Source organism: Balaenoptera borealis (genome assembly GCF_965194805.1).
Source record: "Balaenoptera borealis genome assembly, chromosome: 3".
In the NCBI taxonomy this organism is placed as follows: domain Eukaryota; kingdom Metazoa; phylum Chordata; class Mammalia; order Artiodactyla; family Balaenopteridae; genus Balaenoptera; species Balaenoptera borealis.
In genome coordinates, this window is record NC_138866.1 from 159,116,469 (window position 1) to 159,144,394 (window position 27,926).

At 36.6% G+C, this 27,926-nt stretch overlaps 1 protein-coding gene across 2 annotated transcripts in view; it reads left to right on the plus strand.

Moving 5' to 3' along the window:
* Positions 1–27,926, plus strand: part of NET1 (neuroepithelial cell transforming 1) — a 52,790-nt gene that overhangs the window by 7,227 nt on the left and 17,637 nt on the right. The window contains exons 2-3 of one of the 2 annotated variants that reach the window (XM_082387150.1): positions 7,402–7,468; positions 11,579–11,638. In XM_082387150.1, coding sequence (XP_082243276.1) covers positions 7,402–7,468; positions 11,579–11,638 — 127 coding nt within the window. Of the gene's footprint in view, positions 1–7,401; positions 7,469–11,578; positions 11,639–15,707; positions 15,828–27,926 lie in introns of those variants that run through there. The other variant, XM_082387152.1, reaches the window with a different exon arrangement.

The window sequence follows — 27,926 nt, forward strand, 5'->3', positions numbered from 1 at the left end:
TCCCTTACTCAGAAGGGATAGTCCCCTGGAATTTGTATCGTTACACTTGATTCATTTATATTTAATATCTAATTCTTATTCTTTGTCTCTGGCTACTTTTAAGAGTAGAGAACCAAGGATATGACCCAGTGTACAAGTGGAGGGCTTGGCCTTAAATAATAGAGCTTATCCACTATAACAAGAGAGAAGAAAAGGTCTATGGTTGGTAGACTGGACAGTGTAAATATGTGGGATATAATATAATAAGGTGCAGAGTCAAAGCTGTTAGTGAGGTGGGGGTGAGGGAAGGAGTATTGGAAGAGTAAAGAGAGAAAGGTTTGAAATAGTTATGTCAGACGGTAGGCGAGGAAATGACAAGGGAAATCTAATAGCGTTGCTGAGCAGAACTGAGGATCACTTGAAATTTGTGGTCAGGAATTCAAAGTGAAACTAGGCAGCATGTGTGTGTGTGTGTGTGTGTGTGTGTGTGTGTACACGTACATGTGTGCATATTACTGTTTACAGGGCCTGCCCTTTAGTCAACCTATCCACGTGGTTGGAGCTCATTTCCAGCCACATCTGTTGCTAATTGTTAATCCCAGCCATCCAGGCGAGAAACTGGCTAGACTAGAGAATGAGCAGGGAGTAGAAATGGCTAGAATGTGCAGAGCCTAGGAGAGATGGCTTACTGTTTTAAATCTGTACTAAGTTAAATAACGTATTATTAAGCTGATTTGCCTCTGCTAAATATTGATATGGGGGATTGCTTCACACTGAGGTAAAAAAAATTTTTTGAACATAATGTGTGTGATTACTATAGGATATGGCAGGGGCAAGATAATTAGGGAGAAAAGAGTGGAGATATCTGGAATCCACTGGGGTGTAAGCTTTCTGTGCGGCTGCCTCTTATGTGGCAGGCCTCTCGCTCCTTTTTCCTCTTCCGTCCCTCTATTTTTGTTTTTTTTGTTTTTTAAAAATTTTATTTATTTATTATTTCATTTAATTAATTAATTAATTTGCAGCGGGTCTTTGTTGCGGCAGGTGGGCTCCTTAGTTGTGGCATTCATGTGGGATCTAGTTCCCTGACCAGGGATCGAACCCAGGCCCCCTGCATTGGGAGCGTGGAGTCTTAACCCCTGCGCCACCGTCCCTCTCTTTTTGTTCTGGGTAGTAATAGGCCAGGGTCTTGTCCTCAGGCAGCCCTGGGCCCCACCACGTGGCCCATAGCTCAGAAGGCGGCTTGCTTTTCTGGCCCAGTTTTCCTGACACTGAGTTTGTTCTAGCCCCAGCTTGGACTCAGCTAATTATTTTCTCTGGGAATGTACATTCTTTTAGACTGTGACCCACAGCCAAATAAAACATTAGCGTTTAAAGAGTTTAGGCTTCACAGTCAGACTCCTTGGGTTCAAACTCTTGCTCTTGAGGACTTAAATCTCTGTTAAGTCTCACTTCATAGTGTCTAGCTCATTAGTAGTATCTATCTCATAAGGCTGTGATTAATCTCTCTAAATCTCACTTCATATAGTATCTGTCTCATACGGTTGTGAAAATTATGGTAGGTAATTCAAGTAAAACATTAGAATAGTACCTATACACAGCAAATACTCCAGAAATCTTAAGTGTCATTATTTTTGTTTTCTGCAGGAAGCACTAGAGCTCTAACTTACTTACCCTCTATCAAGGAATATTTAGCAATTAGCTCTGTTGTCAGTTTTTGTAGAGGTGGTACAGTATAGCTGGTAACAGCACAATGCTAGATCTTTGACTTTTGTTTTCCTAGTGAAACTGATGAATTTGTAGAATGGACATCCAGGGTTAAAGGTATATTCTTAAGCCAAGCTAGCTGTTCTGTTAACTTAGAGCTGAGGATTCCTGTTGCCTTTAAGGGAATTTAACTTCTTGGATGGACTATTTTTCAAAACATTTAAAAAACTAAATTAGGGTGTTTAAACACAAATTGAGCCAATCCTTGATAATCCGGGATTGTCATTATTATTACTATTTATATTAATAGTTACTGAAAATAAAAGGATGCCCCCACTAGCTCCTAAGGCTGTTTCCTCCCACATTGAAATGACTGTACTTTTTAACAGTTTTATTGAGATATAATTTGCATATCATAACATTCACCCATTGTAAGTGTGCAATTCAGTGATTATTAGTAAATTTATAGACACAGTTCACTGTTAGAACATTCATCATCCCAAATACTCCCTCACGTTTGTTTGCAGTTTGTCCTTGCTCCTACCCCCAGACCTAGGCAGCCACTAATCTGCTTTCCATGTCTATAAATTTCTATTTCTGGACATCTCATATAAATAGAATTATACAATATATAATCTTTTGCATTTGCATGTTTTGCAGTTTGTCCATATTATGACATGTATCAGTATTTCATTCCATTTTACTGCTAAATAGTATTCCATTATATGAAATGAATATTCCACATTTTGTTACTCCATTTACCAGTTGCTGGAGATTTGAATTGTTTCCAGTTTTTGCTATTACGGATAATGCTGCTGTAAACATTTACATACAAGTCTTTGTGTGGACATATGTTTTCATTTCTCTTGGGTAGATTCCTAGAACTGGAATTGCTGAGTCATATGGTAAGCTTATGTTTAACTTTTTAAGGAATTGCCAAACTGTTTTCCAAAGGCTACTAGACCTTTAACGACGTAGCTTTTAGATATTTTTCTCTTCCCTCACTATTACTTGCTGCTGGCATTATCCCCTGTACCCTCTCTCCTGAATCTGATGCTGTGGGCAAGGCAACCTGATAAGTATATTAGAAATTCGTAACGCAAAGGCATTGAATGATAGTCTTGAGTATTAGTGTAGGATGTTGTGATGTCTGGAATGTGTGTGTGCATGCTGGTTTCTAGATGCTCAGCTGTGTTCTGGACTAGAGATGTTCCAAGATGTATCTGTTATTTGGGACTCTCAGATACAGGTGAGAAAACCCCAGTGTGGTAGAGGAGATAGTCTACATGATTATCAGCTCCACCAGGCTCTTTCCAAAGGGGAGAGGAGACAATCCCTTAAGATGCTAAGCAGTCAGAACAGTAGGAGAAGTCTACTTCCTCAGATATTAGACCCAAATAAGTGAATTTTGTCATTGTTTGTCTAATTTGAAAACCACTTGAGACCCTGAGTAGTTCAGCACCCCAGATACCAGCAAATGTTATCTATAAAGAGTAGTTTACACCATTCGTTCTATAAGATTGATACATTCATGGTACCCTTGGCATTTACAGATTACATTTTTAATTTAGCTATCTGTGAGTTACGTATAGTTGTTTGTAATCAGGCTGAGAAATGTGTTTGAGTTGCACCCAACAGCTGCATATCAGTACTACTGTGTTCTTTCTTGTTTTCACATAGGAAGTAATTTTTCTTAACAGATCTGGAGGCATCCCAAAAACTTTTCAGTTATGCTTTGTCATATTTCAAATGCCCCTATGCCTCAAGTCTTCTTTTTTGCTAATTTCAGTGACCTACTCTGCTATACTCCTATCATTAGCCCTTCTATTTTGCTCGCTTTTTAAAAAACATTACTTTGCTAACTCAGTTTGGTTGTTTTCATTGTAAAACCTTAAATACCTATCTTATTATAAGCCAGTATCTTTATATTTTTGTGGTTTATTTTCCTTTTTAATTAGAATAGTCACTTATATTGTCTGGTACACTTTGTGAAAATGTTGCCATTTATAAATCTGCCATTATAAATCCAATTCAGCTCTTAATTACCTGCCATGATAGAGGAGGGCAGTGACACAAGTCATAATCTCTGAAAATACAATTTGGTTTAAGAATGAAATAACAGGATGATTTTCTTTTGAACATCAACTTTGCCATTTTAATTACGCTTTGTTTAGACTAAATTTAGTTTAGTGTAAAAATAATAGTTTGAAAACACACCAAATGATACAAAAGGAAGTGTGTTAGAGGCCAAGGAATAATCACAATGGGGTTAGTAGGAAACACAATTAATATACCAAGCTAGTTCCTTTAGGTATTTATTTTATGCTTTAAATGTTATAATTATTTGGATATATGAAAAAAGGGGATTGGACAAAAATTCTTGAAAAGATAAAGAACTGTCACTTCTTATTTCAGCCTTTGAGCTCCCTTTTAAATGGACTGTACTGGGTATCTTCTAGAAAGGCCATTTTTAATGTTTTATGAAATCAAAAATTTTTCCCACGAGGATTTAAAATAGCTGTGTTACATTTTGAGTCTGACCCCTGTGAAAAAATGACTATATATCTTTCCGAGATTTTTGAAAGCTAGCACTGACTCACATGCTTTCAGGGCACAATTTGTTTTTTGGGTTCCTGTTTTACATGAGTTTTCAAAATAAATAGGTACTTGTTATTGAAGTAGGAAAAAATAGCATTACTGTAAAGCTGATTACAACTGGTGCTGGAAAGAATCTTGCCATCCAATTGGAAATATTTTTCCAGTTTGTTGACCTGTTTAAAATTCTGAACAGCTAATTCTTTCCAGCTTTCAAACATCAAATTCATTCTAAGGTCAGTATGGACAATTCTAGGGAATAAAGAAATGAATAGCTTTGGTTTTGTGTTCTCCTTAATACTTGTCTTATACCTGAAAGGAAGTGTTTATTGACTATTTTAAGTGCCACTATGATTACTACTTTGTAATGAATATTTGTATTACATTAAAAATAATCTTCTGAGAAATCATAATTGTTGCTTCTCAGCCCAGTCCCTACTGGTGGCTCTTTTTAACCGTGTAGTATATGATAGCACTTACCTAGAGCAGTGTTTTTAAAAAGTGTGCTCTATGGACTCATAAGGTATGAAGGTCCTGTTTTCCCTGTAATCTTTTGGCATTTGCTTATAATATTATTGATATTATCTATGTATACTATAATACTATATCCATGTATTCTTTTTTTTTTTTTGATTTATTTATTTATTTATTTTTATTTTTGGCTGTGTTGGGTCTTTGTTGCTGCGCGCGGGCTTTTCTCTAGTTGCGGTGAGTGGGGGCTACTCTTCCTTGCGGTGTGCGGGCTTCTCATTGCGGTGGCTTCTCTTGTTGCGGAGCACGGGCTCTAGGCACGCAGGCTTCAGTAGTTGTGGCACGTGGATTTCAGTAGTTGTGGCACGCGGGCTCTAGAGCACAGGCTCAGTAGTTGTGGCACAAGGGCTTAGTTGCTCCGCGGCATGTGGGATCTTCCCGGACCAGGGGTCGAACCCATGTCCCCTGCATTGGCAGGCAGATTCTCAACCACTGCGCCACCAGGGAAGCCCCCCATGTATTCTTTAGTCATATGAATTATAATTTATTGCTGATGTCTTAGTGTTTTATCAGAAATCATGCTATTTTCTTCATTGTTGCTTGACTTTTCTGCAGTGGCAAGAAATCATCAGTTCCTTAGGTTATTCAGCTCCACTGAAGAGGCCCTCAAAAAATTTTTTGAGCTCCAAGTAATTATTTAGGAAATGTTTGCTTTAAATATCTTAAGATCTTTGTGCATCTGTTTCTAATTATTGTTAGTGTCATTCTATTTCGCTATGCCAGGAACCTTAATAGTAACTGAACAGGCCTAGGGAGGAAAAGGAGAATTCTCCATCCAGTTATGCCATTGAGCCCTGTCTCTGGTCTGCTTTTCCTCTCTAACCTTGCTGCTGTCCCTCTGCCCCTTACCATCTGTTGTTGTAAGCAATATTGGAACTGCCTCTTAACTTGTCTTCCTGACCAGTGTGGCCTTCTTCCAATCCAGCCTTCTTGTTACTTAGAACTCAATTGCTGACAGTTGCCGTACATATTCAAGATCAAGTCCATACTCTTTAAGGATTGTATGTGAGGCCTTTTATCATGATCTAGCCCTTTTTAATTTCTTTTGATACTCAAACGTAAGGAACTACTTGCAGTTTCCTAAATATAATTCAGTTCACTCCCCCTTAACATGTACTATTCCCTTTCCCCACAGAGCCTTCCTGGCTCTTGTATGCTTTGCTAATTGCTATTTCTCTTTGATTCAGCTTTATTATTACTTAAGTATTAATTCTTCTGTGAAGCCATTTTGCTATCATTTCTCCTTGTAGCTGTTTTCACTTGTGTTCCTTGTCAAATAAACTTCTGCTTTATATTTAGCTTAGAAAACTACAAAAGCCCCTGTGTTTGATTTAAGCTTGTAAATATTTGTAGAAATAACGGCCATTGGTGGTTTTCTGTAACTTATAGACCCCTTATGAGGGTCAAGGGTGAGAGACAGAATATACAAGTGGACAATGGCCTGACAATGCAGGAAGCTAAGTGCAGTAACTTCTGTAATAATGGGTCCCAGATGGCCAGGACTTGATCAGTAACTGCCAGCTTCCCTAATTTTTGTCCTTGCTTCCAACTTAAAACCAACTAGAGCAAATCAAATCTGCACCCAGTAAATCACATAGGATGCCCTAGTCCTAGTTAGCCTGCCTACAGCTTCGCCCTGCCAGTCAGGGTACACCTGAAGCCTTCCCTTTTTTCCACTGTAAAGCTTTCTCATTACTTAGCCTGCCTTTGAGTCTGCCTAAACGCATATGATGGTGGCCATCTCCCTTGCCGTAGCAGGCTCTGAATAAATAGCCTTTGCTTTTCTCATAAGTATAGTTTATAAAATTTATTTCCTCTGCTAGCTATGTTTTGTGATTTTCTACATGTTTTATAAACATAGAGGTTTATATTTTATAAAGGTGAAGACAGATTTTTGTCATAAGGATTCTTTGTTTCTTTACCTTGAATGGCAAGATGACAGAATAAAAATGTGTCACTTAGTAGTAAAGAACAAAATCCTAGTCAAATTTTAATCTTACTTGAGACCTTTGTCTCATATAGTTATTCAGAGCTTTTTATTTGGTTTATTAAATCATAATTTTTTAAAAAAATCAGTACATGGAAGAGATTTAAACATGAAATACAAAATAAATGCATTTAGGTTTTATTATGTTAAGAGTATGCTTTTATTCTTATTTTTAAAATATTAAGCGTGAATGCTGAATTTTATCAAGTAATTTTTTGTATCATTTACTGTTTTTTATTTAACCTATTAGTGCAGTATATTGTATAAATATATTTCATATTATTGAGCCATGTGTATGTTCCTAGAATAAACTCTGCTTGTTTTGAATTATTTTCTTTAAATACTCTTAATCTGTTCACTAATTTTATAAAGGTTCTTTCATTTTTGTAAAGTTTCTGAAAGTGACCAGAACCTATACCCTGATTTTTTACTTTTTGTGGTTTTTTTTTTAACATACCCTTCCTCTTATGTCTAGAATTGAATGACTAATAAGGCTACTTTGAACAGTTTTGAAACTATGAAAAAGATAGCTTTTTATCTGTCTAGTGCTTTATTTTACTGAAGTTACTCTCAGTGTATTTATTGTTTGAATTTTCTGTTAACAGATATTCTCTTCAGAGAGGTAGCTCCTTCACATTTTTAACACCTGGCCCCCATTGGGACTTCACTTTGGTGAGTAGACACCTAGGTTTTTTATTTCAAGACATTAGTTAATTCCTGGGTTGCGTTTCAGTCTGGTGTACAGCTCAGTTGTCTGTACCTCTCTGAAAACCTTGAAGTACAGAGTTTCTATCACCATCTTTGGCAGCCTAATTTAATTCTTTTCTGCTAACAAACTGAAAGAAATTTTTATTTCAATTAAATATAAAATATATTTTGAAAAGTACCAGATCTATTCATCTTTAACTCTATGCAATTCTTTCTGTCATCCCTACCCGTGTTAAAATTAAGAGACTATATTAATGAAATGTGAGGCTATTTTTATGCACACACTCTAACAGCTCTTTTCTTGGTTGAAAAATATAAAAATGCTTGTAGATAATATATATAATGAATGAATCATTTCTGTTATTAGTCATCTTAGTATAGAGGGACTCCATTATTTTTAGAATGAGACTTTACAGAGGCATCTAATCTTGTGCAAAGTGACACCAGAAAATTAGGGGTTTTTATAATTAAAAACTCATTACTTCACAATACTCATATACAAATAAAGTATGTACAAATAGAACATGATTCTTATGCTCTTCTTATTTGGGGGAAATAGCAAAAAACGATTCTGCCTCTAGTTTGCCAGACTTTACCTATGTGCATGTATTGATGATGTGCCATTTCATTTGTATTCTGTTCTATTGTATTTAATTTGTTTTTCTGTTGGGGACTCCTGTTCGAGATTTCTGTGAATAATAGAATTTACATACATTAAATGGTCAGTAAATCATTCTTGGTAAGAGTCTCCTGATTTTAATGCAGTTCCACATTTTCCTTTGAAACTTTTTTCATCTTGGTCCCTTTCCCTTACTAGTTGAAGAACCTAAACTTATACAGAAAAACTAGTAGAGAAGTGTCTCCAAATTTGATTTTGCAAGCCTATCAGCAAAAATATTTTGAGCATTACCCCTGATATATTTATTTATAATTTTTAGGTATGTAGCAACTTTATTAGCTAATATCTCAAAGCTCAGTACTCACTTAGGGTGAGATTAATGATAGTGGACATAAATGTGTATTTCAAATAGTCAGGATAATTTCAGTTTGGGGCTGACTTCTAAAATGGATTTGGTAAGATTGCCATTATCTTTAACTCACATTTTTAAATGTGGTTGATGATGAGCTCATCATCTGTGTATTAAATTTTAGTAAAGCTTATTTTTTAAGGATTAAGAAATACATAAAAATGAAGTTCTAACATTTTCCTCCTGTACTCTAGGAAAGATACCTTGCATATCGTCTGGGATAGATGCATCTCACTTGGGAAAACACTTTTGTAGAGGCCTCCGTGACAAAAGAAATATCTAACGGTTCATGTATTAAAACTTTTGGAATGTGATTAAGGAATACTAAGGGGGAGATTTATAACTTTTTAAATACATAGTTTAATAAGGGAAAAGAAAAATTAAGCACTCAAGAGGTGAGAAAAAGAACAATAGAGTAAATCAAAGAAAAGAGGAGGAGAAGTAAGAGTGGAAAAAATAAAATCAACACCCAATCATGATAAAATTCTTGGCAAACCAGGGATAGAATAGAACTTCCTTAGCCTGAGACCTACCACAAACAACATACATAATGATAAAATGATAGCAACAGTCCCTTTAAATTTAGAAAAAAACAATGCTGTCATCATATTTATTCAGCATTGTACTAACACTCTTAGCCAACACAGTAGGACAGGAAAACAAGTGGTACACAAATTAGAAAGGAAGAGACAGTCTTGATTTCATTACTTAGAGACAATATGATTGTCTACATAGAATATCCAAGAGAATATTAATAGCAGCTATTAGGACTAATAAGAGTTTGAGCAAGGCTATAAAAGTTATAAAAAGAAATCAATAGCATGTATGTATATTAGTAATAAACAAATGTAATTTTTAAAGATGCTTTTATTGAAATAAAAAAATTTTAAACTAGGAATAAATCTATGAAAAGATGTGTGAGACTTTTATGGGAAAAACTGGAAAACATTAATAAAGAACATAGGACACCTAATGAAATGGACAGATATACCATTTCATGCAAGGAAAGGCTCAATAGCATAAAAATGTCCATTCTTCCCAAATTAATTCATAAAGGCAATGCTGTTCTGTTAGAAATCTCATTAGAATGTAATAGATCCCAATTCATGCAGAGAAGTAGAAGGCCCAGGAAAGGGAAAGTAGTGTACCCATCAGGGAGCATTATGACTGAGCGTATAAGCTATTAAGACTCACTCCAAAGGTACTGAAATTACACAGCATAATATGGGTGCAAGTGTAGATAAATAGACCATTGGAATGAAATAGAGAACCCAGAAACCGACTTATGAGAACTTATTGTATCATAGGCGTTATGAAAGAATGGTGCTCTCAGCAAATGATGTTAGGGGTGGGGACAGTTGGCCAAATTACCTTATACCACATACATACAAAAATAAATTCTAGATGGGTTGAATATACAAATATGAAAAATGAAACTTTAAAATAGTTAAAAGAAAATACAGTAGAATGTTTTAAAATCTGTTAAATTTCTTTATACATATGCCCACACATGTATAGATTTTATATAAATACATAAATATGATCCTGTACATGCTTTTTTTCCCTCAGTACAATCTTCTTTTTGCTTGGCAGTTTCCTCCCCCTTTCCTCTCTTCTCCCCATGTAAGTCCTTCCATTCCCCTAGTTCCACGCTAACCCATGTCAACAACACTGTTTGTATCCCTCTATATTTTGCTCATATAATTATTTTACAAATACACGCACAGCCTCACAGATAAGATACACATAAGCAGGATTTTTGTTTAGTTTGCTTTTCAAAATTAGGATCATATTATTCATACTTTGCTGCATCTTCTGGATATAACCTTAGGATCAATAGAGATTTCTTGAGTTCTGTCACCTCCTTTTTTAGTTTTTCCCAGTTCTGATTTATATTGTTCTTTCTTGTCTTGTATCATTTTCTTAATGTCTTTTTAGCTAAATTCGAAATAGTATTTTATAGGTTTGCTCTGCTTCTTTGAGCATTCCCTTTTGAGGTGACTTCATTCCCTGTAGGGATGTTATCCTGCCCCTTATTCTCTCTCTTTTTTCTTACAGTTATTTTGTGTAGAATTTGACTTGGGGAATTTTCTGTTCATTTTAATATGAATTTAGTTTTCCTGAACTTTTACAAAGAGGCTTGGTGCAGATAGCTTTTCTAACTTCGTAGAGTTCCCTCTTTTGTTGTTTTCATGGGGCTTGCTTCTGAGACTTCCAGGCTCCGTATATTTCCCCCACTTCTATCTGGACTTTATCTTTCCTTTTCTCAATTGCCCCCATCCTGCTCTGTGTTGATTCTGCTCTCAACAGTTTCTCCTCAGGGTGGGGCCACGTCCTGGAAGGGAGCCCTGGCTTGTCAGTTTTGAGAGTTCACAAAAGCTAGGCTGTATCACAAGTAATCTGAAAAGTTATTTTGAGGTTTAAGAGAAGAAACGTTACTTAAGGATTCTTTTTCAGTATTGATTAAGGACCAGAAATTAAAGCTATATACACAGTTTTGTCACTGCTGGCACCAGTAGGGCTGAATGAAGGTGATGAATGATTACTGGAAGGTACTCCCGGTACATGCATGTTCATTTTCCACCTGATAAATCCTGCTTCAGGCAACAAATCTTAATTACTTGTGCCATGAGAAAAGGATATCTTTTTCCTAGTGAAATCAACCCCCCCATAGGGTAAATAATATGTGTTCCTTTTTTAAAAAATTTATTATCTTTATATATAAAACATATTTTACTTTTTCTCTAACAAGTATAGACTTGACTTACATAAGACTTCTGTTCTGAAAAACTTTAGATAAGTAAGTTTTTTAATAGGGTGGAATCACTTCACAGCAAGGGATGATTTAGTCAGAGGGGACTTTTTAGAAAATATATAGTATGTGCTAGCAATAATTTATGGGCATCCCTCATAAAAATAATTTTCTTATGAATACAGCCTAAGACTTCACTTTTTAAAACTGATTTTTCTAGTTGTATGTGGTCTTTGTTTAATGGAGTAACATGCATGCCTTCTATAGAAGAATAAAATTTTTTCTTTTTTATAGAAAAGAAAACGAAGAGCAAAAGATGATGATGTCATAAGCCTTAGCAGCCTTGATCTGAAGGTAAGCCTTACCGCTCTGGCAAGGAAAAGCGTTTAAGAGTATGCAGATAGCATTTTATTTTTGTGCTGTAAAAATAATGAATGCTGGGGTTTTTGCATTTTGCATTTTTTAAGTGCAAAACTGAATAATATTGGCTGTTACAGGTATCCTCCTTTTTTCTGTTCTACTTCTTTGTTAAGAATGAGTAGAAAACCTCCCTCAAACTAATAGTGAACACAAACTCACATGCCTAAGGAGACCAGGCATTGTAGTCTATGCAGAGAAAGGAGTAGGGTGGGGGACTGTGGTGAGCAGAAGGGCACCATGCCTCTCCTCAAGAGAGGTAGCTGCTCCTGTGCTCTAGCCCCCAAATCTGGGGTTTTGTGTGAAATCTCCTAAATTTTAAATGTTGGATCAAATTTTTTCTAAAAAACCATGCAAGCCAAACAACTTGTCTATGAGCCAGATGTAGCCCAGGGGTTTCCAATGTGTGATCTATGATAAACTAAAACCCAGTGCAAACTTAAAAATAATTATTTTTAATAATTGTAATAATTATTTTAATTATTTAATTATGTAAATAATTATATTTAATAATGTATTATAAATCAGTTATACTCAAATAAAAATTTTTTAAAAGAATAAGAAAAATGTAATAATTTTAAAAAACTGCCCTCCCCCCAAAAAAAATCCTCTTTTGTAAAATTGTAGTTAAGTCCAAAACTGGTATCTTTGAAATTACTTATTTCATTTTTGTCAGTTGGCAAGTTTTACAGAACCATCTTGGTTTTAAGGAACCTTTTTAAAAAGATTGTTATGGAAAAGTTATACATTTTTAAAGTAAGATTTTTAAAAAATCTTTCACATCACGTTTAATGATGGCAGCTGCTGCTTTTTATTTTTATTTTCTTTTTTAAAGGGTTGGAAATTTTTTTTTTAAGATTTAATTTTTTATTTATTTTTGGCTGTGTTGGGTTTTCGTTGCTGCATGCAGGCTTTCTGTAGTTGCGGTGAGCGGGGGCTACTCTCATTGTGGTGCACGGGCTTCTCCTTGTTGTGGCTTCTCTTGTTGCGCAGCACAGGTTCTAGGCGCACAGGCTTCAGTAGTCATGGCATGCGGGCTCAGTAGTTGTGGCTTGTGGGCTCTAGAGCACAGGCTCAGTAGTTGTGGCGCACAGGCTTAGTTGCTCCATGGCATGTGGGATCTTCCCAGACCAGGGATTGAACCCGGGTCCCCTGCATTGGCAGGCAGATTCTTATCCACTGCGCCACCAGGGAAGTCCCTGCTTCTTTTTAAAGACAAGGTATTTTCTAAAAATTAAATTTTTATAGGTCTGCCCATCAACATTTTAGCAAATCTGGCAATCCAGATTTTGTGGGTATGTGTACATGTCTTTATAGAAGAATTATGTGTTTTAAGTGTTAGGCTTTTTGCAAAACAGTTTTAGTTACATTTTAAAAATCTTGTTTTCAAAGAAAGAAAAAGGTGTGAATGACAACCCTGAGTATTTTTAGGTATGCTTCAAATGAAATCATATGCAGAAATAAGAGTTTGCCACAATAAAATCCATGGTCAGATCTACTTAAAGACAGTCCTCCTTTTTTTCACCCCAGCTTCAGCAATAATTAATATACCATCAGATCAGTCTCATATCATCTCTCCACTCACCTACCCTCCCCTGGATTATTTTGAAGCAAATCCTAGACATTGTATCATTTCATCTGTATCATCAGAGTCAGTGTTCTCACTTTCCTTGATTGTCTTAAACATGTTTTGTTTTGTTTTTGTTCATTTTGTCTGTTTGAATTGGAATTCATTTAAGGTCCAGACAGTGAGATTGATTATATCTCTTAAGTATCTTTTAATATATAGGTTTCCTCTCTAGCTCTTTGTTTTCCTGCAAATTTTTGTTGTTGTTGAGGAAACCATGTCTTTTTTCCTGGGGAGCTTTCCACAGCCTGAAGAGTTGTGACTGCATCCCCATGGTATCATTTCCTGTGTTCCTCTTTTCTCTGTATTTCTGATAAATTGGTAGTTAGATCTAGAGAGTGTTTGGGGCTATTATGTACTTCCCTCAGAAGGTATGTAATGTCTTTTTGTGATGTTCCCAACATTAATTATCATTGCCTAGATCCATTTATTCATTGGAGGTTGCAAAGTGGTTATATTGTGCCTTTATCAGTCCTTTGTTTATTAACTGGAATACTTCTGTAAAGAGAAAATTCCCCTCATCAGCCTTGGTTACTCAAAGGTACTGATTTATAATAAAGGTAGGACAAGTGCTTGATTCCTTTCCTTTATCAGTTTTCAAAAATAATGAGTTTTATTCATTAAAATGCTCTAAAAGTAACTAATGATTTTTCTTTTTAATATTATTATGAACTCATGGATATGAACACATTTTTTGTGTTTTGATCCATTTTAGTTATTACTCTTACTATGCTCAAATTTTCCCATTTTTGGCCTCTGGGTGCTGCCTCAGGAGGGCTCCTATGTCCTTTTTCCCCAGCTTTATTAAGATATAATTGACATATAACATTGTATAAATTTTAGGTGTACGACGTTTTGATTCCCTGTGTCCTTTTGACATGACCCTCACCTCATATCTAGAGGCTAAATGGCCTCCTTTTCTTCCTGGATGACAGGTTATTCCAAGCCCACTTGTACATTTCTTTTTTTCCTGCTCCATACCTGGAATCAGTCATTTCTCAAAGCCCTGATTTTAGAGGCTAAAATCTGGGCATTTTGAACACTTGTTGCTACCAATTGATCATTGTTTTTAGGCCTTTTTAATGGACAGAGCTAAAAATATATATATAATTTTTAAGATAAAATAAATTATGAGTTTATACTGATATTTTAAATTCAACGCTAAAGGATCTTTTACTTAATCTCATTAATCTTACTGTCTAGATCTCCTTCAACTGCACCGAAAATCTGGTTTCTGTGGGACACTGACATAATTACTCACTTGATTTACCCTTGGTTCAAAGACAAATCTACATTATTACAAATTACTACCACATTACTATAAATGATAAAATTACTGAAAAAATTTTGTTTTACATTTTTTGTTATATAGGTTATAGTGAGGATATATAAATTTTATGTTTTAAAATTATTGAACTAGTTCTTTTCTATGTGTAATTATGCCAACTCACTTTATTTGCAATTTTTAAGAATTACTGCTTTTTAAATTTAATTTTTCTTATAACCATGTAACAAAATTGTGTAGAATTTCAAAGTCAGTTCTACAAGATTCTTCTTTCTATCCCTGGCTCTTCTACCCTACTTCTTTCTTCTATACAAAATGTTTTTTTTTTTCCTTTTATTAATTTCATGGTTTATCCTTCCACTTTTTAAAATTATAAGCAATTACATATGTTTGTATATCCCACTTTCTTGGATAAACAGTAGCATGTTATCTTTCCTTATGTGTTCTGTTTTATTCTCTCCTTTTTGTTTTACTTGTATGTTTTAGCTTTGTTATATCTTTCAGTATTTAGGAAGATTCATGTATTTGTTCTATTGGTTATCTTTCTATGATGCCTTCACTTCCCTCTTTTTGTCTGTTGTAGATTTGTTCATTCCTGTGAGCATTGTTTTAATTAACTAGCACCTCTTCTCCCTCCTCTCCTCTCCTCTGACTGAAGTAATCTCTCTTTATTCTAAGTTAATATATTTAAAGTAATAAGTGCTTATTTTACTTTTCATGTACACTCATCAGTCTCCATTTTTAAAAAAAATAGTTTTGCTGTATCTCCAGGGTCAGCACATTCAGCCATTATAAACTATGCTGTGTACCCTGATAACCACCATTTAGACTTAGTTCTACAGTTAAATATATATTTAATGATCAGCACCAGTCCTTCTCTCTATACCTTTTTAGATTTTTGGTTTTCTTAAGCTCATTCTTTAGCACAGGGGTCCGCAAACTGTGGCCCACAAGCCATATCTGACCTGCCCATTTATTTACATATTGTTTATGGCTGCTTTTTAAAACACTACAGTGGCAGAAGTTCAGTAGTTGTGACAGAGACCATGTGACCTGCAAAGGCTAAAATATTTACTGTTTTTTTTTTTTTACAGAAAAAGTTTGCTGACCCCTGCTCTAGAGTTGAGTAAATTCAGAGGAAGTGTTCATGGGAGCAGTATTCCCTGAGTTATTGAATGTTCATATCAGTTTGTTTGCAGCCTTTATACTTGAAGGTTAGTTTGGATGAATATGAAATCTATGGCTCATATTTTCTTTCCTTGAATATATTAAATATTTTACTCCAGTGTTTTCTGGTATAAAGTGCCACTGTTGAAAAGTTATAATTGTATAGTTTCAAGTCATCTCTTATTTTAGGAGCATTTTTTCTTGAATTATAGTTTTTGGTATTTTTTCTATTCTATTGTTTTTGCCTCCCCTCCCTGCCCTTTATACTTAGGTTGGGTCTTCTTTTTGTATCTTTTTATCACTTTCTTTCAAAACATTTTTTTGTCTTTTTTATTTTTAAATTCATTTTCCTTTTTTACCTTCTTTTTCTCTTAATGCATTAGTCATTGGTTTTTTTCATTCTGAAATAATTTTATTTTTAATTCTTTCCTTCTATCACCTCATTTCAAATCCTCCTTTTTCCACTTACCTAATTTCTGAACTTTATGTTCTTTCATAGCTTCTATAATTTTCTTCATTTATTTTAGGCTAAAAAGACATTATTCTACTCCACATTTTGTTTTCTTATAGTAGTTTTAAATGGGTTTCATGATTCTTTTCTGAAGTACATTAAGTTGTCCTTTCCTGTATTTTTAGGTGAGAGGAGTGGGCCATGGTAGCCTGTTTTCAGCTTCATGACTCTAGAGCCCCTCTTCTGTTGTTTTCACAAAGTGATTTTTAAAAGTATGGCCTCTTTGTCTTGTTTATGGTTTCCTTTGCTGTGCAAAAGTTTTTAAGTTTAATTAAGTCCCATTTGTTTGTTTTTCTTTTTATTTCTGTTACTCTAGGAGGTGGGTCAAAAAAGATCTTGCTGTGGTTTATGTCAAAGAGTGTTTTTCCTCTAATAAGAGTTTTACAGTTTCCGGTCTTACATTTAAGTCTTTAATCCATTTGGAGTTTATTTTTGTATATGGTGTTAGGTAGTGTTCTAATTTCATTCTCTTACATGTAGCTGTCCAGTTTTCCCAGCACCACTTATTGAAGAGGCTGTCTTTTCTCCATTGTATGTTCCTGCCTCCTTTGTCTTTAGAAAACTAAAAATAGAACTACAGTATGACCAGCAATCCCACTACCCATATACCCTGAGAAAACCATAATTCCAAAAGAGTCATGTACCACAATGTTCACTGCAGCACTATTTACAATAGCCAGGACATGGAACCAACTTAAATGTCCATCGACAGATAAATGGATAAAGAAGATGTGGCACGTATATACAATGGAATATTACTCAGCCATAAAAAGAAACAAAATTGAGTTATTTGTAGTGAGGTGGGTGGACTAGAGTCTGTCATACAGAGTGAAGTAAGTCAGAAAGAGAAAAACAAATACCGTATGCTAACGCATATATATGGAATCTAAAAAAAAAAATGGTACTGATGAACCTAGTTGCAGGGCAGGAATAAAGAGGTAGACATGGAGAATGGACTTGAGGACATGGGGTTGGGAGGGCGAAGCTGGGGTGAAGTGAGAGTAGCATGGACATATATACACTACCGAATGTAAAATAGTTGGCTGGTGGGAAGCAGCAGCATTAGCACAGGGATATCGGCTCGGTGCTTTGCATGACCTAGAGGGGTGGGATAGGGAGGATGGGAGGGAGGCTCAAGAGGGAGGGGATATGGGGACATGTGTATGCATATGGCTGATTTGCTTTGTTGTGCAACAGAAACTAACAGTATTGTGAAGCAACTATACTCCCATAAAGATCTATTAAAAAAAAAAAAGTATGGCCTCATGTTTTCTGAAATCTTTCGTTTCTGCTCCCTTTCTCTTTTATCTGGACTGTTTCTTGTCTTTGCTTCTGTTACCCTGTTCTGCTCCATTTGGATCCTACTCCTAGAAGTTTTTCTCAGTGCAGTGTTAGTTTCAAGAGTTTCTGTGGCCCGGACTGCTCCAGCACCAATAAACCTTGTTACTTGGAAGTGCTCTTGCCCTTGGTGTAAGGCTTTGATCCTTGGAATCCTTCCAGTTTAGACCACTGTTCCCAGTGCACCATTGTGGGGGTTCCCCTATTCTCGGGGCCATCAGACAAGCCCAGTTGCCTTCCCTTTGCTTCTCTGTGCACAAATGCTGAAACCATGTGGGTCTCGTAGCTGTTCAGTTTGTCTCCATCTGACCAACAAAAGGTGTGGGGGGAAGCACTCTCATTTTTGGTATGTATTGGGTTTTCTGTTTTGCTATGATAGTCACTCTATCTGCCTTTTCTTTTTCTTTAAAGAGTGAAGACCTGTCAAAGATTAGTGTATTAATGTATTAATGAGTAAGCCAACAGAATGGTAAAGCTGGTCAAAGGACTATAGGAAACACTGAAGTATTCTAATCACTGAAAGAAGGAATGGTGGAGTACAATCACTAAATTTGATACAAAATAGATTAATAGCCTCATCTACATGTCTGCCTACCAAATATATTTACATTGCTATCAGTCCCTACAGAGTTAACATCTACCCTTACAGAGTTGTATTTTTATTTATTTATTTTTGGCTGCACTGGGTCTTCGTTGCTGTGCGCGGGCTTTCTCTAGTTGCGGTGAGCGGGGGTTACTCTTCATTGCGGTACGCGGGCTTCTTATTGCGGTGTCTTCTCTTGTTGTGGAGCGCAGGCTTTAGGCACGTGGGCTTCAGTAGGTGCGGCACGCAGGCTCAGTAGTTGTGGCTCACGGGCTCTAGAGTGCAGGCTCAGTAGTTGTGGCACACGGGCTTAGTTGCTCCGCGGCCTGTGGGATCTTCCCAGACCAGGGCTCGAACCCGTGTCCCCTGCATTGGCAGGCGGATTCTTAACCACTGCACCACCAGGGAAGCCCTCTTTTTTTTTTTTTTTTTTTTTTATTTCCACAGACATTCATGGAGCACCCACAATGTTTCAAGCACCATACTGGACCTTAGAGATAAGACTATATACAAACAGGAAACAAGAACCTCTGACAAAATCATACCTGCAGAGATTACAATAGACTGTGCAGAAGTACCAGTTGGTATTAGAAGGAGGAATGAGAGTAATAGAAGATATTTTGGAGGTCTTGGTTTGGAGTTGGGTTTTTATGAAAGCAAACATGAACTTGGGAAGACCAACCCAGCTAGAGAAGGGGCATCTACAAATACCAAGAATTAAAATCAGTTATGTTAATATAATGATAAACAAATGATTTGGAAAGAGTCAAAGAAATATATGAAGAACTAAGAAATGAAGTACAGAAGGTTAATTGGCCACTTAGTTGAAGGCTATAAATGATAGACTGAAGAATTTATTGATCTCCCATGAAAATCAACAGAAACAACATTCTGGATTCTTGAAATGATTTTCTGAAGTATAGTCTTTCCATCTGTGTAGAAAGTATAGGTTAGTAATGGTCTGGTATAGGTTAGTAATGGTCTGGTATAATCTAGAGGCCTTGAATTGGAGTAATGGCTGTGGAAATGAAAACAGAATTCCTAAGGTTCCATCTTTATCAATCTTTTCTTCTTAGTTAATCCTTCTTGGAGAACTCATTCACTCAATAGATGCTGCTGTCTTAAACTGATGACTCCTAGTCTGAATCCTTAAGCCAGATGACAGTCCTGATGTTCAGAACTTTTTATCCAATTGCTTCTAGGGGTTTGTAACTGGCCTCCCTGCCTGTAGCCTCTTTATGATGCCATATTGATCTTTCTCCACGACTTGGTCTTTTTAGTACCTTGCTTGAGTTCTTTCAGAAGCTGTTTATTGCTTTAAAGATAAAAATCAAATCTTTTACTTAACATATAAACCCCTTTATGATGAGCTTCCCTATTCCATCGCTCCAGAATTTCTCGTATCATACTTCCTGTTCCCTTTCTTTTGCACATCCTCATTCCCTTTCTTTACCTGGCTCATGCCTCTTTATCCGCTATTCAGGCATTATCTCCAGGAGCCCTTCCCAGAGTCTTACCCCTCTTCGTGTATTTCATGCCCCCACCCGCCTAGGATGGCTACTTCTCCTATATGCCCCTTGGTAGGGAGAATTGAATGGGGAAGGAGCAAGTTAGGATTCCATGAGGAGGAAAGAAGTTAGCAGTGAAGTTCACAGTAGCATTAAGCTGTATTTATACCTTGAAAATAATGACTGGCTAAAACAGAGGTGCTCAACCCTGGCAGCAGGTCAGAGTCACCTGGGAGCTTTTAGGGGAAGAAATGTGCTGCTGGGCCTTATCCCAGACTATGTGAACGTGGGGTGATGGGGTAAGGAATGAGGGTGGGTGACATTGGGACCTAGGAACATCTGGGGAGGAGGGAATTTTTTTGTTTTTTTGTTTGTTTGTTTTTAAGATGTCCAGGTGATTGTTACTTATAGCCAGGGTTGAAAACCACTGAGTTAAGAGTATGGCATTCTTAAACTTACCCTTCCCCCCAAAATAGATACTCTGTCAGCTCCCCAACCCCTGTTTTTTGCGTGAGCTTTCATCTAAGTACAGTAGTTAGTATGTAATAAGCTAAATGTAATCAGTTCGTATGATCATTTAATGCCTGTTGCTGAAAATCATTCACTTTATTTCCCTCTATATTTCATAGCCATCTGTTTGATGAGTGAACAGATGAAGTAATATTGGTCAAATAAATAAGACCTTGGATTTGGGTAAGGATGTAACATGAGCATTGTGTTATGTATTTTGACTTAGGATATCTTATATGAAGAATTTAATATTAATGTTAATTGAATTATCATATGATGCATCATTGGCTATGAAGCTGTGATTGCTTATCAAATTTGTCTCTAAGTAAAATTTCAGCACTATCTTTTATCAGGTTGTCTTACTACTGTGGTATGTATAAGTTTATTCATTTTAAAAAGAACACAGTATTTGTTTTCCAAAGGTGTTTCTCAGCTCTGTTTCTTAGCAGCCATAACCTTGCCTTTTTCTTCTGATAAGGAAGAGTCAAAAGTGACTGTTTACTTTGTTTACTTTATTAATGTGAAATAATACTGGAATGAGTAATACTAAGTCATATTTTTTTTAACGTCTTTATTGGAGTATAATTGCTTTACAATGGTGTGTTAGTTTCTGCTTTATAACAAAGTAAATCAGTTATACATATACATATGTTCCCATATCTCTTCCCTCTTGCGTCTCCCTCCCTCCCAACCTCCCTATCCCACCCCTCTAGGTGGTCACAAAGCACCGAGCTGATCTCCCTGTGCTATGTGGCTGCTTCCCACTAGCTATCTGTTTTACATTTGGTAGTGTATATATGTCCATGCCACTCTCTCACCCTGTCACATCTTACCCTTCCCCTTCCCCATATCCTCAAGTCCATTCTCTAGTAGGTCTGTGTCTTTATTCCCGTCTTGCCACTAGGTTCTTCATGGCCTTTTTTTTTTTTTTTCCTCAGATTCCATATATATGTGTTAGCATACTGTATTTGTTTTTCTCTTTCTGACTTACTTCACTCTGTATGACAGACTCTAACTCCATCCACCTCACTACAAATAACCCCATTTCGTTTCTTTTTATGGTTGAGTAATATTCCATTGTATATATGTGCCGCATCTTCTTTATCCATTCATCCGATGATGGACACTTAGGTTGCTTCCATGTCCTGGCTATTGTAAATAGAGCTGCTATGAACATTTTGGTACATGACTCTTTTTGAATTATGGTTTTCTCAGGGTATATGCCCAGTAGTGGGATTGCTGGGTCATATGGTAGTTCTATTTTTAGTTTTTTAAGGAACCTCCATACTGTTCTCCATAGTGGCTGTATCAGTTTACATTCCCACCAACAGTGCAAGAGTGTTCCCTTTTCTCCACACCCTCTCCAGCATTTATTGTTTCTAGATTTTATGATGATGGCCATTCTGATCGGTGTGAGATGATATCTCATTGTAGTTTTGATTTGCATTTCTCTAATGATTAATGATGTTGAGCATTCTTTCATGTGTCTGTTGGCAATCTGTATATCTTCTTTGGAGAAATGTCTATTTAGGTCTTCTGCCCATTTTTGGATTGGGTTGTTTGTTTTTTTGTTATTGAGCTGCATGAGCTGCTTGTAAATCTTGGAGATTAATCCTTTGTCAGTTGCTTCATTTGCAAATATTTTCTCCCATTCTGAGGGCTGTCTTTTGGTCTTGTTTATGTTTTCCTTTGCTGTGCAAAAGCTTTTAAGTTTCATTAGGTCCCATTTGTTTATTTTTGTTTTTATTTCCATTTCTCTAGGAGGTGGGTCAAAAAGGATCTTGCTGTGATTTATGTCATAGAGTGTTCTGCCTATGTTTTCCTCTAAGAGTTTTATAGTGTCTGGCCTTACATTTAGGTCTTTAATCCATTTTGAGTTTATTTTTGTGTATGGTGTTAGGGAGTGTTCTAATTTCTTACTTTTACATGTACCTGTCCAGTTTTCCCAGCACCACTTATTGAAGAGGCTGTCTTTTCTCCACTGTATATTCTTGCCTCCTTTATCAAAGATAAGGTGACCATATGTGCATGGGTTTATCTCTGGGCTTTCTATCCTGTTCCATTGATGAGTAATACTGAGTCATATTTTTATGACTGAAGTTCTTTAACTCTGATAGTCAATGATCAAAAAACAAACCAAAACACTTCAGAAGAAATCTTTTAAAATATATGAATGGTTTGTTCTTTTTCTGAATGTTCAGATTTGGGGATCTCATTTTCTTAAAAGTTAAATAGCCTATTGAAGTGTTATATTTTGAGTATTGCTGTACTCTGCAATTTTAGATTAAACATAATACTAAATTATGTACTTTATTCCTTAATAACTATGACAGGTAATTGGTTATTTTCCTGGGGCACAGATTTGAAAAGTTTGAAGCTAGCTGGCACACAAAAGCTGGTGGCTTAACTTATGAATAAGGCTACCTTACCGCCCTTCACTTTGCATTTTGATATAACTTGTGATCTCTACTGTTGCCCTGTAAAATAATAAAACATTGTTTCTCTGTGACAGAAGTCCAGAAAATAAAGCCAACTGCTGGTACAGGTGATAAAGGTTAAGAGGAACCAAAGGTATAACAAAATGGTTCCTCTTAACTTAAAATATGAAAATTAAATATAAAATAATTATTCCTGATAATGCTCTAAAAAGCCATTAATCCAGAGCTATTTATCCTTAAACTTAATCATTCCTAGATAGCTATGAATCATTCCTAGACTGCTGTGTGCATCTAAATACTTTTTTGTGCTTTTTAATTGTAAAAGTAACACACAAATGCATTGTCCTTGTACAAAAGTAAAACAACTTTTTCAAGTCCCCTCTGATCACCTCCGTCCTCTGAAGTAACCAGTTATTATTTTATGTGTTCCAGGTCCTTTTCTGTTTATTTACCTACTTTCACACAGTGTGTATAATGGTGACATGTATATGATTATCCTGTACTTATGCTATAGCTTGCTTTTGCTATTTATATCTTATCAATACATATAGGGCTACCTCGTGCTTTTTTTTTTTTTAATAGTATTCCATAGTATTAAAGTACCATAATCTACTTAACGAGTCCTTTAAGAATGGCCCTTTAGTATATTTTTCTTTTTTTTCCACATTAAAAATAATGCTTAATGTACCTCTTCCTTGTGCACAAAGGAGGGACGATGCTTATGTCTATAATACAGTTACCCAGAAGTGGAATTGCTGGGTTGCAAATTTCAGTTTTGATAATACTGTTCATTTGCCTTCCAGAAAAGTTTGATAGATTTTCACTTCTCCATCAGTCTATGATAATAAACATATCCCTACACTCTTGTTAGCCCTGGATTTTATTAATATTTAAAACCTTTTTCCAATTGTTGTGATAGACGACCAGGCAGAAAATTAATAAGGAAATAGAGAACTTGAACACCACCATAAACCAATTGGACTTAACAGACAAATACAGAACATCTTACCTCAAAACAGTGGAATATATATTTTTCTCAGGTGCACATAGAGCATTCTCCAGGATAGACCATATTTTAGGCCACAAAACAAGTCTTAATAAATTTGAAAAGATAGAATTATACAAAGTACTATTCCAATCACAGTGGAATGAAACTAGAAATCAGTAACAGAAGGAAAACTGGAAAAATCACAAGTATGTAAAAAGTAAACAACATACTAGTAAACAGCTGATGGGTCAGAGATGAAATCACAAGGGAAATTAGAAAAGACCTTGAGGCAAATGAAAGTGAAAGCAAAATATACCAAAACTAATGGGATGTAGCAAAAGCAGTGCTAAGAGAGAAACATATAGCTATGAATGCTCACATTAAAAAGGAAGAAAGATCTCAAATCAACAACCTAACCTCACACTTTAAGGAACCAGAAAAAGACAAACAAGCTAAACTCAAAGCTAGCAGAAGGAAGGAAATAGTAAAGATTAGAGTAGACTTAAAATAGGGAATAGAACAGTCAAGAGAGAAATTGAGAAAAATCAATGAAACTAAAATGTGCTTCTTCGAAAAGATCAAAATTGACAAACCTTTAGGTAAATTGACTAAGGAAAAAAAAAGAGAAGACTCAAATTACTAAAATCTAGAAGTGAAAGTGGAGATATTACTACCAATTTACAGGACTAAAAAGGATTACAAGAGTACTATGAACAATTGTACACTAATAGAATGGATAACCTAGATGAAGTGGACAAATTTCTAGAAACACACAACCTACCAACCTACCTAATCTAAAGATTCATATTTAATTCAGCATTGTGAAATTTTCTTGTTTTTTAGTTTATTTTCATCCTTTTATTCTCTGGTCTCTGCTTCTAAAACTCCTATTCAGAAGATTTTGGAATATCTGGAACATCTGGAATTACTTTATATGTTTATTACTCTCTTTTATTCTTCCATTTTTTTCTTTTTTTTTTTTTTAATTCTTCCATCTCTTAGTCTTTTATGCTATTTTCTGGGAGAATTCCTTAATTTGCTAATTTCTCATTAGTGTCTGTTCTGCTATTTAGCCTAATTATTGACATTTTTATTTTGACAATTTCTTTTTAATTTCCACAATCTCTAGTTCTTTGTTTTGTTTTCTCATAATAGTCTTTTTTTTTCATTAATATATTTTCCTCTATTAGTTTTCTGGGGATATTAATTATATTTCTTTTAACATCTCCTTCTATTTGCTTTACTAACTAATATAAAATAAGCCATAAATCAAATGAAATTATGCTACGGCCAGTGAAGCTTGTTTAGAAGTTATGAACTCTTAACTTTTGGACTTATCAGTTGTGTGTTACTAGTTGTTTGACTGTATAACTTATATAGCCATTCTAAGCCTCTGTTATCTGTACTTAAAGATAAAATTTTAATCTCAAACTTGATTCGTAGCTCTTCTCCACTCCCCAGCATATTCGGTCTTCATTCATTCATTCACTCATTCATTTCTATCAATATATTTTGGAGCCCCTACTATGTGCCAGACACAGAGAGCAAAACAAAGTCTTTGCCCTCATGAAGCTTACATCCTATTGGGGGCATAGATTATAGCTGTCTGCAACTCTAGTAATTTGTGGGGGAGACATGTATTCTACTCTTTGAATACCTTTCCTCACCTCCTTAAGACCCAGTCTCCTCCAGGATGTTAGGCAGGGAGAAAGGACTGGAAATAAGATAGTCTCTTTACCTTACTGGATGAGATTACAATCCTTTTCATTGTTAGCTGTAACTTCTGTTCTGAATTTCCCTCTATGGGATCAGTGAGAATGAGTGATGGCTAATGAGGAATCCATTCTGTGAAACTCCCCTAGGTATTGGTAGTCTCTTGCAAGATTTAGCCACATCCTTTTGATGACCTTAGCAAGCAGCATACCAACAGCCCTTCCAGTGCGTGCTACCATCCCAGGGTAGGGTCTGCCTACCCTGATGCAACCATGCCAGCAAGACCCTCTCCCCAATCTCTTCTCTGTTCCTCATACTGGTAGAACCAGAAACTCATGTGGAGTCAGTGCCATATTGGCCCTCTCTGCTCTTGAGAGTCCCTAAAGGAAGGAGGGCTTGAGGAGAAGAGAGAATAATCTCTTTCCATGAAAAGTGCAGGCCCCCAAAGACCAACAGCTTTATTTCTCAGGCCTTTTCTTATTTTGCTGGGATAGTCCCGGGGAGAGACCTGCTGATATGCACAAGTTAAATCATCCTGTTTACCTAATGCCTCCAGGATACTAGCACCTCTGTACTCTTGATAAGCATTAACATGAGACAGGGATTCTCCCACTTTGTGCACACTCCGAAGGTCCATCTGCATGCCTCTTCTCCAAAATATTATGCCTCAATCTTTCCGATTTTGCTCCTTCCAAGTCCATGACCAATCAGCCAGACCATTCACCACTTCTCAGGGGCCTGTATGGATCAGTACTTCATGCCCTTTCTCCCTCTGTATAAAGTGAACAGCCACGTGTGCTGCTTACAGCCCTACCCACTGGAGGTATTTCCCTTTACCATGCCCCTTCAGGACTATCCCTAAATGGGTCCGTAATGGTGATCAAAACAACAGATGAAGCTAATCCACCCGTGAACTAGGGCCAAGTTTTTCTCCTCTATCAGTTGATTATTGAGAAGCCCACCCCACCCCCACCAACAGATGAGGAGTTGAAGGGGAAATTTCAGTGTAATGTACCGGGTAACATGGCAATCTGTTCAGTAATTTACTTATGCCCTTTGGACTGGTTCAGGCCTGATTCCAAATAGACCATTTCCATGGTACCTGGCCAATCCTGTGACTCGGTTGATATACTTGGCCCTGTTCATTTGGGGCAGCTCTAATTGCATTAGTCACATGATGTAACGTGGGCAGGTCCTCAGTCTTTACTAGGGCTGCTAGCACACCAGGAGCTGCTGTTCAAACAGCAAGTGGTTTCCTACCATGGAAAGCATACCTAGCTTCAGAACCCTAGGAATCTGCATTGAATTTCTCTTCCTGGCCTTGCCAAAGACGTCACACTGCATCTTTGTCTACCACAGACATCTCAAACTTGATCAGATACACTGGCTCACATGGCCTGCAGGGCACCTGACACCCAGCCTGGACCTGCTACAGTGGCCTCTCTTGCTCTGGATCCTACTCAAAACTGTGAGCGTTTCAGATTACCTCATTAATGGGCCAGAGCAGAATTTCCAAGTGCAGTATCTGCTCTCTCCAGCCTAGTGCCATGCCTCTTTCTTAGTGCTTGGGATGCAAGGTGCAACAATTTGACCTTTACCTAGGAGGGGAGATCCCAGAAAGCCTCAGGCCATTGGACCTATTAAAATTTTTCTAATATGGCAGCCCTTGAATTTTCTTGGCATGCATTTGACTTCCTAGACTGTCCAGAATACTTGCCATTTCCCATTCACCACGTCCTGTTAGTATGATGTCATCAGTATTCTAGACCAACATGATGCTCTATGGGATGTCAAGCTCCTTGTGGACTCTGTGACAGAGAACAAAAATGTTAACAGCCTCAGGACATGAAATTTAGAGTGCTGTCTTCACCATGTAAAAGATAACTACTTTTGCTCCTTACTAATGGTTATTGAAAAGAACACACAGGCTAGATTAATAGCCGTGTACCAAATACTAGAGCTGTGTTGATCTATCCCAGTAAAGGTTCTACATCTTGCACAACAGCTGAGATTAAAGCTACCACTTCAGTTTTCTGTGGTCCACTGTTAGCCATCACAGTCCATCTCAATGCAGAAAGCACACAGATCAACTGAATGGAGATACAGTAGAGACTCCCACTCCTACCTGCTGTAATTCTGATGGCCATCTCTGCTTTTTCTCTCAGTGTGCAATATTGCTTCGGTTTATTACCTTGGCCCAGGTGTAGGGGGTGAAATTTCAGGGGCTCCCACTTGGCCTTTCCCTCTGTAATGACTGTGAGAACTTGCAGGTTACCACCTGCTTTTTCAGGCTTTTAAAGCAATTAACAAAAGCCAGCCAATTCTGCAATCCTTACAATTACTGTTGTCCCCGTGTTGTTCATTTGTCACTACTGCTACATATGCCATTGCTTCACTGCTCCATCTGTACCCAATTCATGTCTTGGTCCTTATCACCATTTCATCAATGAGTGACCAGTTCCAGAATCCCATCCGGTGTGTCTAATCTCTAGGGCCAGTCTCAGTGTCAGTGTCTTAGCCGGTGTTCCCTCCAGAAATCAGAGCCTGAGACGCGAGA